This window comes from Parasteatoda tepidariorum, chromosome 7 (genome assembly GCF_043381705.1).
Source record: "Parasteatoda tepidariorum isolate YZ-2023 chromosome 7, CAS_Ptep_4.0, whole genome shotgun sequence".
In the NCBI taxonomy this organism is placed as follows: Eukaryota; Metazoa; Arthropoda; class Arachnida; order Araneae; family Theridiidae; genus Parasteatoda; species Parasteatoda tepidariorum.
Genome location: NC_092210.1, coordinates 70,235,992 through 70,249,133, shown reverse-complemented (window position 1 = coordinate 70,249,133; position 13,142 = coordinate 70,235,992). Strand labels below are relative to the sequence as shown.

At 29.3% G+C, this 13,142-nt stretch overlaps 2 protein-coding genes across 2 annotated transcripts in view; one reads left to right on the top strand and one right to left on the bottom strand.

The window, feature by feature from the left end:
• The window catches only part of LOC139426105 (uncharacterized), an 11,388-nt gene extending 8,588 nt beyond the window's left edge, over positions 1 to 2,800 (bottom strand). Inside the window, exon 1 of the mRNA XM_071183807.1 lies at positions 2,587 to 2,800. Coding sequence (XP_071039908.1) covers positions 2,587 to 2,800 — 214 coding nt within the window. The remainder of the gene's footprint in view (positions 1 to 2,586) is intronic.
• A 172-nt stretch (positions 2,801 to 2,972) lies between these two features.
• Positions 2,973 to 13,142, top strand: part of LOC139426103 (protein FAM200C-like) — an 11,870-nt gene continuing 1,700 nt past the window's right edge. Inside the window, exon 1 of the mRNA XM_071183806.1 lies at positions 2,973 to 3,032. Within this exon, the coding sequence (XP_071039907.1) occupies positions 2,973 to 3,032 (60 nt within the window). The remainder of the gene's footprint in view (positions 3,033 to 13,142) is intronic.

Genomic DNA, 13,142 nt, shown 5'->3' with positions numbered 1-13,142 from the left:
TCTTAAAAAATAAGGGTTATCCTACTAAGTATTGATTGTGTAAGTATCACTTTAAAAAAATGCAAATCTAAGATAGATCTTACTATTAGTTGCATAATTTTTTTGTAATGCAGATATTGTAATACTGTATTTATTATTAAATTCTACATTAAATTATCTTCAATTTGATATATAAATGTTTATACTTAAGTGAAAATTAATATATTCTACAAGCACACAAAGTTGAAAAACATGAAACTTTCAAAAAGTGTCCACACTTTTGGCCACCACTGTATATATATATATATAAGAAAGAAAAAAATGTCTAGAAATTTTATATTATTTATAAACTATTTTTAACATTTTCTTAGAATATCGGAATGATGTTGATACATTTCGGTCACTTTGAAGATTGATGACGGTCAGGTCATATACACTGACTGCCTTGGGTCAAATATTATTCTTTATCACTGTCAGAATAACATTATTAGAAAAATGGAATAAAGTTTTGGCTGTATTGATAATATAATGTATGGTTAGAAAGTCATTTCGAAACCTTCTTTTTATTTCTTAATGTTTTAATGAATTTTTAAAACCGTTTTTGGAAAAGGACGTAGGTTTTAAATTACTTTTTACCTGTTTTTAAAACAGAAGTAAATATGCAATTTTCGTGGCAAATAGGAATTCTAGAATAAGTCAAAGGTTGCTGCACAACATGCGAGTCTCATTTTATGACTTTCAATGTGAGCAATACATTATAAATTTAAAAAGGAGAAAAATCGTAGGGAAATGTATGGAATAGATCCAGAAATAGTCAATGTTGTTGCTGTTTTGACGAAACAATACTTTTATTTGAGACTAGCTGAATACACATTCTTCGCACTTGGTAGATGAAAAACAAGTAAAGAATCAATAAATCAGTACTGGTAAGCACTACGAAATCATGCTTATAACAGAAAAGCATGTACCGACACAATTAAAGAGCTTGAAAGTAAGTGAAATTTTTAGGGTAATTAATGATTCGGAGGAAATAACAAAAAGTAATTGCATCAATATGGGTAATTAGAACTTGATTGAATCAATATGGGTAATGTAACAGAACTGCTTTTGTCTTCCCTTAAATCTTAACATAACTAATCGTATCAGTTTTTAGTCAGGTTGCATGATTTTTATTTCAAACTTAGCAGTAGTAAATAAAGTAAAGCAAAGAATTATCAGTCCCATTTCAGAAAAATTGATAATAAAATAGTTCGGATACATTATTTTTCGTCCTGAAACTGTCACTTACCAAGTTCCTCCACCACGTTTTTCAACTAATATAAAATCAATTTCAATTTATTTATTTATTATTATTTGTTGTCCTTTTCTGGGGCTTCACGTTATTAAAGTATTGAAGTAAGAAAAACTCAATTTTTTAGTTAATCCTATTAGAATAAAGATAAAATGTATTTAGCGTCTCTTAGCATGATACTATTATTCACTGTCAACTCATAACAGTTAAAATTTACCACTATCAAGTAATTTTATCCGGTACATATCCCTTTCGAGTTCTAAGCATAAAAATTCCTGAGTTCTTTAAATATAAAAATGTAATTTATTTTTAGTTTGTTTGAAAAAATTTTGCCAGGAAATTATTTCTTAAAGAGAAATCTAACATTTTCTCAAGGAATTAAAGATTTCCTCGCCATATAAAAGCATAAATAATTTAATAAAAGTGACAAGTGGAGCTATAATTTTTAATATCTAATTTTTTCATAATATAAAAGATTTTTTAATATTGTATTTGTGTTTAAAAGATAATTTGAACAGTTTAGAATAATTTTAAAGGAAAAGACTATGTTTCCGAAGCAATGAGATTCCGCTAAATCAAAATACCTTGTCGATCATTCCTTACTAAGTCTACGAGAAAAAGTTTAATTCGCTTTCTTTTGGTAAATTTTGGCTCTCGATCAGTCAGAGAATGTTACACATATGTCTTAACTCTCTAAAAAACTTAGATGACAGTAACTTTAGCTGTGTCTCGAAAATACTGCAAGTATGCAAAGCATAAAACTGGAGTTTTCAGAATGAAAGAATTAATTTATGGCTTACTTAGAGATAAACTTACGGGATTAAAAAGAATGTTAACAGAGTAAAAGTGCGTCAGTGAGTAATGGGTGAAACAAAAGAGGTAGATGAAAGAATTCATGATGAATAACTTCACAGTCAGTTGGTTTAAAAAATAAATAAGTAAAAGCGTTTAAAAGCGATAAGCACCTTGAGTAAAAAATTCTCCAGGCTGAAAAATATTTCCCATTAAAGAGATAAAAGGATTTTCTTTCGAGTTGTTTCATTCAAATAAAGCCGGTGAATTACAGGCATAGTTTATTCAATAACTGAAGTCCATACTGCATACGCTGGCTGAGAAGAAGTTCTGGAGGGAGTTAAGAATTTTTTAAGCACTTATTATAAAAAAAAATGATTAATTTCTGAGTATTTAGTTCATTTGAAGAAAAATTGTTAAGCTTGCATTATTTTACAATGCGTTCCAGTAAACAAAAAGACACCACACTATACACCGAAGAGCCATTACATTATGACCACCCTGCTAATAACATGTAGGATCACCTTTAACCTTCAAAACTGCTAGCACCCGCCGTGGCATTGATTCCACAAGATGCTGATAGGCTGTCTGAGGTATCTGGTACCAAGCGCTCACCAACTGGTCCTGCAATTCCCTCACATTGCGAGGGGGTAGCGTGGCAGCACGAATTTGGTTTTCCAAGTAGGGCCACAAATGCTCTATTGGATTAAGGTCAGTTGAATTTGAGGGCCAAGTCATGACTTGAAAGTCACTGGAATGTTCCTCGATGATTCGACCCTTATGACATGGTGCATTATCCTGTTGGTAAACACCATCCAACGCAAGAAAAACTGTTGCCATGAATGGGTGAACCTGGTCTGCAACTATGTTCAAGTAGCTTACAGACGCCAGGGATTGTTCTATGAGGATTATGGGTCCTAATGCGCCCCATGAAAACATTGTTCCTGGGCAAGAAACCATGAAAATCTGGGTGAGGTAGTATGGTCATAATGTAATGGCTCCTCGGTCTACAAGCGTCAATTGAGTTATTTTAACAAGGCAATTTACTAATATTCAAAATGATTGTTTTGAAAAACAGTGAATTTCCCCGTAAAAGTTTACTATTATAGACTGACACTGAAGAACGTAGGATCTTAATCCAATGTTTGACATAAAAACAAATAAACAAATAAGAGGGATTTGAGGAGAGAAAGAAAATATAATTTGTAACAAAACTAGTTTGAAAATGCAATTTTTGTGAGTTACTAGCTTGCAATATTCAAGCTAAACAATAACGCTATATTGTTTCGATTTTCGAAATTTATTCTTTAGATTATAATTCTATATCATTTTGAAAAAAAATCTCATATTTAAAATTATATTCTTTGTATTTGTAAAATTATTTAACAGTTATCTTATTAAGATTATTTGAGTTATACGAAGCTACAATTAAAATTTATGCATTAATTAATTAAAATATACTTTATTTTAATTAAATTTTATATTTTCTCTTTTGAACGTTGGTATGGTTTATGCACAGACTACTCTTTTTCTCATATATGGCTTATTCATTTAAAAAATATATATAATTTACATGTTTTTATTTTTGATGCATTTCAAGTTAATTACGAAAATTGAAACCTTAAACACTACATATGACAAAAGAGGCAAAAAGAAAGTTTTTCGCATAACTGTTTAGAAAAATGTATTATGATTAATAAAAGCACGTAAAAACATTTTTAAAATACATTTTTTAGAAAAGAATATTTTAAAGAAATAGCAGAGTAAATATGCGTTTCATTTATTTATTCTTATCAAGCAAAATATCTCTTAGACATCATTTGCTACTTTCTTTCTTACCTTTTTAAAATTTTTATTAGTATGATATTTTGATATTTTTTGTTCTCGTCAGGAGATTTTATAAAATGTTAGACTAAACTCCAAAACCTAAACATTTATTTATTTCCTTAAGAAATTCCGAGAATGAAATAGTTTCATTTTTGCTTCAACGATAAAATATTCATGTAGTCCCCCAAATAAAAGTCATTTAGTATTAAAAAGAAAGACTCTGCTTAAAAAGGTAAATAAATTTAGTTTGAAAGTATGCTTATAACTGGTTATATCTGAATTGATCAAATAAAATTGGATACATGTTGAAATAAAGAAAACAAAACCTTTTTTCCTACTGAAAAATTTATTTATAGCAGCAATTTTATATCATGTTTCTCCTACATGGAATAACACACTTGGCTTTAAAAATATTGAGCTATCAAAATATATTTTGAATCTTTTCTTTCCCAAATGCCCACCGGTGTTAACATCCGACAGTTCAGGCATTTACAGGGCGATTTTGTTGGCATCTCTTTCAGTTGCACCATATTAGGTGGGCCAACGTTGCTACCGCAGATGGTGCCGAGAACATTCATGCCCTGCCCTGGATTAGAACCCAGAACCTTTCTGATGCAAGGACTGTTCCCTGCCCCCTACACAGCCCGGTCGGTATAGTTTGAATACATCGTAAAGTTAAATCAGATTTTAAAACAGAATTGTAAAAAAAAACTTGGATTGCATTCTTTTTCATAACTACAGATTTCATGCACTCATAGTTTACACTAAAAATACAGTGTTCACCCTTTCTAGAATTTTGATCTAAAATATTGTGGTATAGAGTTAGCCGATTATATCTGACGGGGAAAAATTGCTCGACAGGATCATTTATCAGGCAAAAATGCTTGGTATATTTTAAACTGATTTAAAACCTGTTTTGAAAATTTGAAAGAACAGCTAAAAAGATTCTTAATCAGATTATAAACTTATCTAAAATAAATCTTCGAGTTATTAAGGTCTAATGAATGAAATTGGCTGAATAAAAATCACAACTTTCCAAATTGAGTTTTTAAAAACGCTGGTGTCTATAAACAAATTGCCTGATCTTTTTTTCATTCATAGCCAAATAGCATGGAACTATTTTATGCTATTCCTAAGAAATGAGAGTGGTAGTTTAGGGAGAAGAGGTTTTATTCATCTATACGGTTTTACCCAACTCCAACCTACATAGTTTTTAAGTTATTTCCTCTTTTTTAAGAAGTAAAACAAAAAATTCAAACTTTTTGTATACATAACTATATATTTTGTATATATATATAACTTCTGGATATATATATATANTTGTTTCTAATTTTTCTCTAAGGATCTAGTTATAGAAGAGGAGCGTGCTATTATTAATGTATTAAATTATATATATATATATATATATACGTAATGAATACATTCGTATAGAGTGCAGATGGCGTAGAAATACATAATGAGTTAGTTAGAGTCGTAAGTGCATCTATATTGCATTTAGTGTTCCCAATCAAATATCAAAACGACCGAAAATGGAAGTTGGGAGCAAATTCCAACCTTGGTCATTAGATGATCAATGTTTCCAACCTTGCTGATTAAAGATATCCATCCAATAGAGCTTATTAAATGGTCGACGACTTGAAAATGTCTATCAGTCCATGGGTGAATAACGGCATTAACAGGAACGCAAGAATGTTGAATAATAGTACCTGGATTACCTGGGCAAATTGTAGCCAATAATGAATTTTTTTTATTTCGTTAGCAGTCAAAATTTCGTCAAATGAATTTAAAATGTTGTGATGGAATGCCGATTTTCAAAGATGAAGAATTTGAAAGGTTCTTTTTTTTAAAAAAAGGCGGCAGTGCCTGTAAAGTTTTACAATAACCCACCTCTTGGCGACCTTTTTAAATCTTGCCAAGTTGGCGATTATTATTGGGATCAACGTCGCTTTTTGATTATTAAAAAAAAACAGTTCAAATTATTACAATTTCATTAAAATATTTTTTTAATAGAAATTAATAAAAAAATTAAATATTAATGATAATAAGTTAAATAACGGATAAAAAATGAAATAATAACGATGATTCTAACAGCAAGAGATCAGAAGTATAAATGGTGAAAAAATAAACCCTTTTACCTCTTTTCTAACGAAATACAACTTTCGTGTAGAATCAAATGTCTTCCGGATCAATCAAATCATATCAAATGAAATGTCTTCCGGAAACCTAGTTTGGCGAGATTTTCAAAAACTTGCTATGGGAGATTTAAAAAATTGCCACGGGGTGGGCTATTCTTGGATCCACTCAGCTGCACCATATAAGGTAAGGTTGGATGACAAGGAATTTAGTTTAGATGAAATATAATTGAGAGGCGAGATGATATTAAAAAACATTTTTATAAAAAAAAAACAAAAAATATTTCTAAGCCAAGCGTTCTGTATCTAAATATATATTCTGTTGCCATATTTTTCTTGTATGAATGTTACACTTTTCTGCACTGTGTTAAAATTATATTTATGTGAACCTTACATAACAAAGGGTAAGGGTGTTTTACGACTAATTTGAAACATAATGCTTACTAGGAAAATTAGCTTAGTTTAAAGCATATTAACATTTTCTTCCAATTTAGCGTTCTGTGAAAAGAAATAAACGTTATCTAAAAAAAAGATTTAAAATTCCTTACCGATAAAAATAGTTGAATAATTAATTGTAAAATGCTTACTCATAAGATAGGCTAAATTAATAAAATCTCAAAATTTCGTGTTGCACCTTAAGAATTGAGGCAAAACTCAAAGATTAGGATATGTAGCAAAACAGAGCGACGTATAGATTTTGAAGCTTATTCACTCACATTTAGTTACAATTATTAATTTACAATTATGACTCCGGATCTTTTTTTAGTAAAGTCTTTAACTATTTTTGAAATGAGCATCAAATCAATTTCTTCATATTTTATCTTTTTAAAATTTAATATATTGTGAAACTGAAAATTACTATATTTTGAATTCCGAATAGTTTGTTTCCTAATTATAAATTTACTTATGTTAATTTATTAGTTTATGTATTTTGCGATGTAAAATAATTATTATTGGAAAAAATCGGTCGGAGAAATCTATGAACTTTGAAATATTTTTGTATTTCTAATTTATTTAAAATTATTTTTTGTTCTTTCATATTTAGGTTATAAAGAGAGACGATTAGTTTACCGTTTTGGATCTGAAGCATCCTTCAAACTGATTTTAAAAAGATTTGAAATACGTAATTAACAGAAAAAAAATTGCTGAAAGTGATTCAATATTAGGAGCCAGTTTTTGATATCAGGCAGGTAGGACATTTCATATTTTGATTTTGCTGAAGTTTTAAGGATATTTTCCTTATGCAAAAGTAATCGACGGATGTTTCGTTTTATTTTTGTGAAGTAAATTTCCTTTTCATAGTTTTTACCACAAAAACTTAAAATTAATTAATTTCAAGATCATTAACTGCCTTTGCCAAAACTAGAAGAGAAAGAAATTTCATGGAAAACAAACTTTAAGCATAACAGAAACAAAATTAAATCCCTTATCTATGATTACTGATTAAACTTTTATACAATATGACCCTAAAGTCAGAGACACGTACCTGATTAATTTAATACAGAAATAGTTGTGGGAAAGCTATAAATTGTTTTATAGAATCGATTTAGGCCTAATACGAATATGTGAAGTTAAAGCCTTCTTCTGAGGTGAGTTTTAGTATCTATTTTTGATTTACTGAGTGGGACTGACTCATTATTTGCTATGTATAAAAGTCATATACGTCTAATATTTTTTTACGTATGAAGTTAATATTATTTAATATTTATTTACTGAATCGAATGAAGTCATACTTAAACTGATATTTTGTTAAGAAGTTAAGTTTTAAATAGATAGAGGGAGTAAGATTCTGACTCAAGAATAATAGTAAGATATTACTGGCAAGTAGGATATTATTTTCAATGTATTTTTAGAGCAGTGAAGAGGAATACTGATATGATAATAGTACATTATGATAGTTATAAAAGTTATAAATAGAAAAATGCACAAAAGTTTTAAACTATAGTTTTATACAAAAATCTTTCAAACTGTTAGTGAAACGAAGTGAAGTACAGAAAAAAAGTAGCTCTAAGTGACATTTTTTTTCTCCTTCAGAAATTGTTTACTCAAAATTTTGACAAAGATTCGAAACAAATAATTGTTGTACTAAATAACTGCAATTAAAAAAGGAACTTTTGACCAAAAGAAGTATACAAAATCTAGATTCAGTTTGAAAACCTTCGCTTGTCTGCAGATATGTTTATTAAATTGATTATAGACATTTATAAAAAACACGTGAAAATTTAATGATCCGAATTGCATTTGATTTGATTATTTTGACACATTTTGGTTGACACTGGATTGCTACTTGCGTGTAAATAAATAATTTTTTTTATTTTCTTTTGAATATAATGTCCTCAAAAAGTACTTTTAAAATGTAGAGAAAGGTATCTTTGGCATAAAAACTAGCATACAGCAAAAAATTCCTACAGTTGCTTTGTTATAAAAAAAACCTGATACATTTATTTTACAATAAACAAGATTCAAGCTGAAAGACTAAAACAACAATAATATCAATGAACATCAACCTAGGATTCAAGCTCTCTGTCATAAATCCCTCAAACTCTTCTCTACTTAAAAAGGCACTTAAAAATTTAGTTAGTCTATTTAAAAGGTTCTACTTGTCAAAGTATCTCTCACTTACAAGAAATGCCTGAGAACATTCTTTTGCGTTATTATGTTAAATTGCCAAGCCATCTCACATTTTCTCACACGAGTTGAAATTTGGTGATTGCAAAGACCGGAACAGTCCTAATTGTTTTTTAAAAAAACTTTTTCTTTGATTTCAGGTAAGAGAAAAAAGTTTAATTCGTTTTAGAGATGTTTTTTAATGAATGTCGATGGATGCCCTTTCCATTTTTTTAAGGAAACAGCATGACAAATTAAGGTAAAAAAACTACTTCATTTTACCCATTACTGAATTTATTTTCACGAAATGTCTAATTTTTCTTCTTTGAAGAAACACTTGACTTCCACACCATGTTTCATACTGTATTTAATTTCCAGTATTCTTTCTTCGACATTTCTTAGAACACATATTCATCATTTTTTTCCCGGACAGCAGAGAAGGATTCATTGATGCAAATTGAAACTTTTTCGTTAATTTTATGTCTAAGTTTGGTACAATCTAGGCATTTCCTGCTGTTTGAACAAAGATTTTTGACATGATATTCGCCCATTCAAAGTTTCGGTCCAAACTTATGTTTGTTTAATTTTATTTATTACTTCTTTGATTTCAGTTGCTGGAAGTTTTCCTTTTTCGTACCAGTATACCTATTTTTAGTTTTTTTTTTTGCATTTGGGTTATCCAGATAGTTTTTTAAGTGACATTTATTCCTGATAGTTTTAAAGGAATCAACGTTTATGTGGCACTTCGTATAGGGAGTAATTTAATCGTTTATCACTTTTCACACTAATAATTTTCATCTTACGTAGTTAAGTATTCTTAAATTTATTTAATATTACTAATATTTTACAACCCTAAAAGCATTACTTATAATGATTTAGTTTTGAATTGGTATGTGCAAAACATTTTGTTGTTGCAAACTACTGTTGGAAAATGTAAATGAATGCTGCGGGATTACAAAATAAGTTATAATAGTAGAAAATAATCTTTGAGATGCATACTTTAATCTGAAACATGGATCAATGTAAATGGATTAGATTTTAATCCATGGAAAATTATACTTATGATCGTTAAATTGCATTCGCTAATAGGATTAAACTTATAAACCTTCTGAATTAAAGTGCCAGATAAATATGTCATCTTAGTAGATTGTGGCATGTAGGTACCAAGCGATTTTCAAATGTTATCAAAGTTAATATTTACTTAAGTTTTATAACATAAATCTAAAAAAAAGGAATTTGGGTAATAACTTTTGCACGAGTTTTAGATTTGCTTTATTAAGTGTATGTGATTGATTTTGAAATAAAGTATGAGCATTTAATGGTTGGATCTGATGTTCTGTTCTGAATTTTATACTTCCGCCTGAGTAAATGAAATCCTTCTTGAGTTGAATTCCTTTAAATGTCCAGTACATGAGCGTAGAATATAATGAAGCCCAAGGTAGGAAAAGAAATATTTTAAATATATTAACTTCTCTATTTTTGTGAAAGAAAATAAAATGGAAGACCTAATTACCGCATTAATTTTACTAATAAACTTTATTCATAAATTACAAAAAAATATTGAACTGTTATTATCTCACCGCATATCGAAATATTTCTCAAGATATTCTTTTTGGACGTATCGAAATCTTACAGAAGTGTAACAGTACAAAAATGTATTCAAGCTAAAAGTGTTATTGTTACAAGATAAATGTTATCCATGATATTTTTTAACCTAACACGCATATATATTTAAGCTTTATTATTTAATTCTATTTACTTTTATTAAATAGTTTTCCATTGATGTGATTAATATCATTAGAAGATAATGTGATAATCTTTTAAAGAGTTACAAAAGATATTTGAAGCGAAATTATTAGTACAGGTTTAATTTATTACTTTGGCCTTTATGAACTTTCCTCCGCAGAGTAATAGTCTTTAATTTGGGTTCGCTAATAAATCAGAAATTTTCTTCGACAGCTATAAAGGTTTACAGAACTTTGTATGTATATGTAATTTTTGCTTACCTTATTAGTTTTACGTTGATTACCGGAGAACTGATTTTTACCATTTCTTGCTATACTAAAAGTAAAAAAATTCTAGAAAGCCTGAAAGATAATAATGAAGAAGAAACATAAGCGATTACTTATAACTTCAGGTTTCCTTGAAGTGCGGATACATTTTGTCATATTTATGACCCATGCCTTCATTGCTCTGAAAACCGCGAGGAAAAATTCCCAGCGCAAACTAATTTGCATGAGCGTAAAATGAATTTCCGGCTGATGATTTCAGATGGGTTAAATTTGTAAGCTTTTATAATTAAAAAAAAATTACTCAAAATGAAATTCATTAGAAAACTTTCAGCTCGATAGTTCTTGCAAAAAATTGTCAGATTATGTTTGCACATTCCTAATTTTAAGCTATATTAAAGTTTAATGATAGGATAGTAAAATTTTATATATTAACTATATACAATAATTTAATCACAAGGAATTCCTGAGTTTCAATTTTTTGATAGTTTCAAGCAATTAACATTTCTTTACATTGAAAAAAAAAAAACAAATGCTTGATTAAGTAAATATTACAGAAGACTTGAGAGCTGCCAACAATAATATATTCGAGCTTTTTAATAATTTATTTGTTATTTGAAGTAGTTTAGTAAATAAATACCAGATTACTACATCCCACTGCCTGCAATCGCTCGCAAACTCTTGGAAAAGCTTACGCATACTTATGATAGCTTTGCAATCCATGCCCGTGAACTATATGTTAAAAACTAATTATCATGAACGCTTCTTTATACTATGCATTCTTTACATAGACTTTTTTGTATCTTGACGGAACTCGGATAGTAAGCTTATACGTTCTACGTCTTTGAAAGTAGTCACGCATGCGATAGTTAAGGCAAATATCAATATTTCACTTTTATTTTAACACCTAATATATATAATTCTCATACGTGGCTCCCAAATTTTGGCTTTATTTCTTTTCCGCCGGTGGCAACGTTTGCTTTGTTTTGTTTACGTTACTATTTCTCTTACACGGCGAATCGACCAATGATTACTGCTAAAAATGTCACATGCCAAATCTAGCTGAGGGGGCTCAACATGTAGCGCTTTTAAAAACGGAAACTGAAATAACCAGAGAGCATCAGCTGCGGCAATCTCATACTATTAAGCTAGGCAGAAGTGAGTAGTCTTTTTCGATATATCTCTATTTTAGTATTTTGTCGAAAGCGCTTTTTTTTCACGAATTTATATATTACGAATTTATTTGACGGTTTTTGATTTATATCACGAATTATACTAGAGCACATTTCTAATGGGTTTAACGAATTACGTGTCATTTATTTGAATTCGAATTTATTTTAATGACTTAGTATTTACTAAAAAGATGTAATTTTTTTTTAAAAAAAAAGAAGTTTTAATATGGATTTGAATTATTGTTTTGAATTCTTAGAATGTTGTGCATTTGCAATGTACCTAAGTTAGTAGCGAGCGAAGCGAGCTTGGTTTGCGAAGCAAACCATATAAGATTACGCAGCAATTTTCGGGGGATGGCGAGCGTTAGCGCACTGGGGGCGCAGCCCACTAGTATATAGAATTTAAGTAAATTATAATCTTAATTGTTTCGTCTCTAAAAATGAATTTAAATCAGAACAGTATATATCTCAATAGACAAATATTTTCATGTTAATTTTTGCTGAATCAAATAACTGACGCAAGAAAGATATCAGAATGTTAAATTTAACTCACTATGTTAAACCAAGACTGAACTTGATTGTAACCGTTGAGATACAATGCTTGCTTAACACTTAAATTTAATCTGTTGTAACACATCAGCTCTAGTCAAACAGTTGAAGCTAAGAACAGAGCTAAACTTAGTAAAATAATACTTGTTTCAAACTCTCTTTTACTTTATATGTTTTAGGCGATTTTATTATAAAGATGCATAGGGGAACATTTCTAACTTATGAAAATATTAGAAGTTTTGTTTTCAAAGTCACCAGAGACATTTAAATCCAAAGGGGGAAACGCTTATGATTTTTAAACATAAATCATATTTTATATTTCAACTAGAGCATTTCATTTAATAAATTGATATTGGATATGTGGTGCACTGAACTGCCATTGTGAAGAACGGTGGTTCGATCCCCATTGACGACATGAGGCCAATTAACTTCTGATCGATAGGTACCAGATTGTCTGAGTCAGCTTACAAAAACTGTAGAAAAGCTATAACTGTGTACCAAAAATGTAATTTTGGACTTTGTGTCGAATATTTCTTGCCAATTCATGTAAGCCAAGAGGCGTGATCACAAAGCATTTAGTAGTGGATTGGACCATCGTCCTATATATAGACCAGCTTGTAAATGTTAAACCATTAGAGATTTTGGTGAGTTTTTTGAATATTATGCTTTACTTGGTGTTTCATCAATATGCGATAGAATTTTTTTCAAAAAATATTAGTTTTTTTTAAGTGTGGTTAAATATGGGTTAAATTGTATATGAGCGAGATCGTTTTTTTAAGTGTCA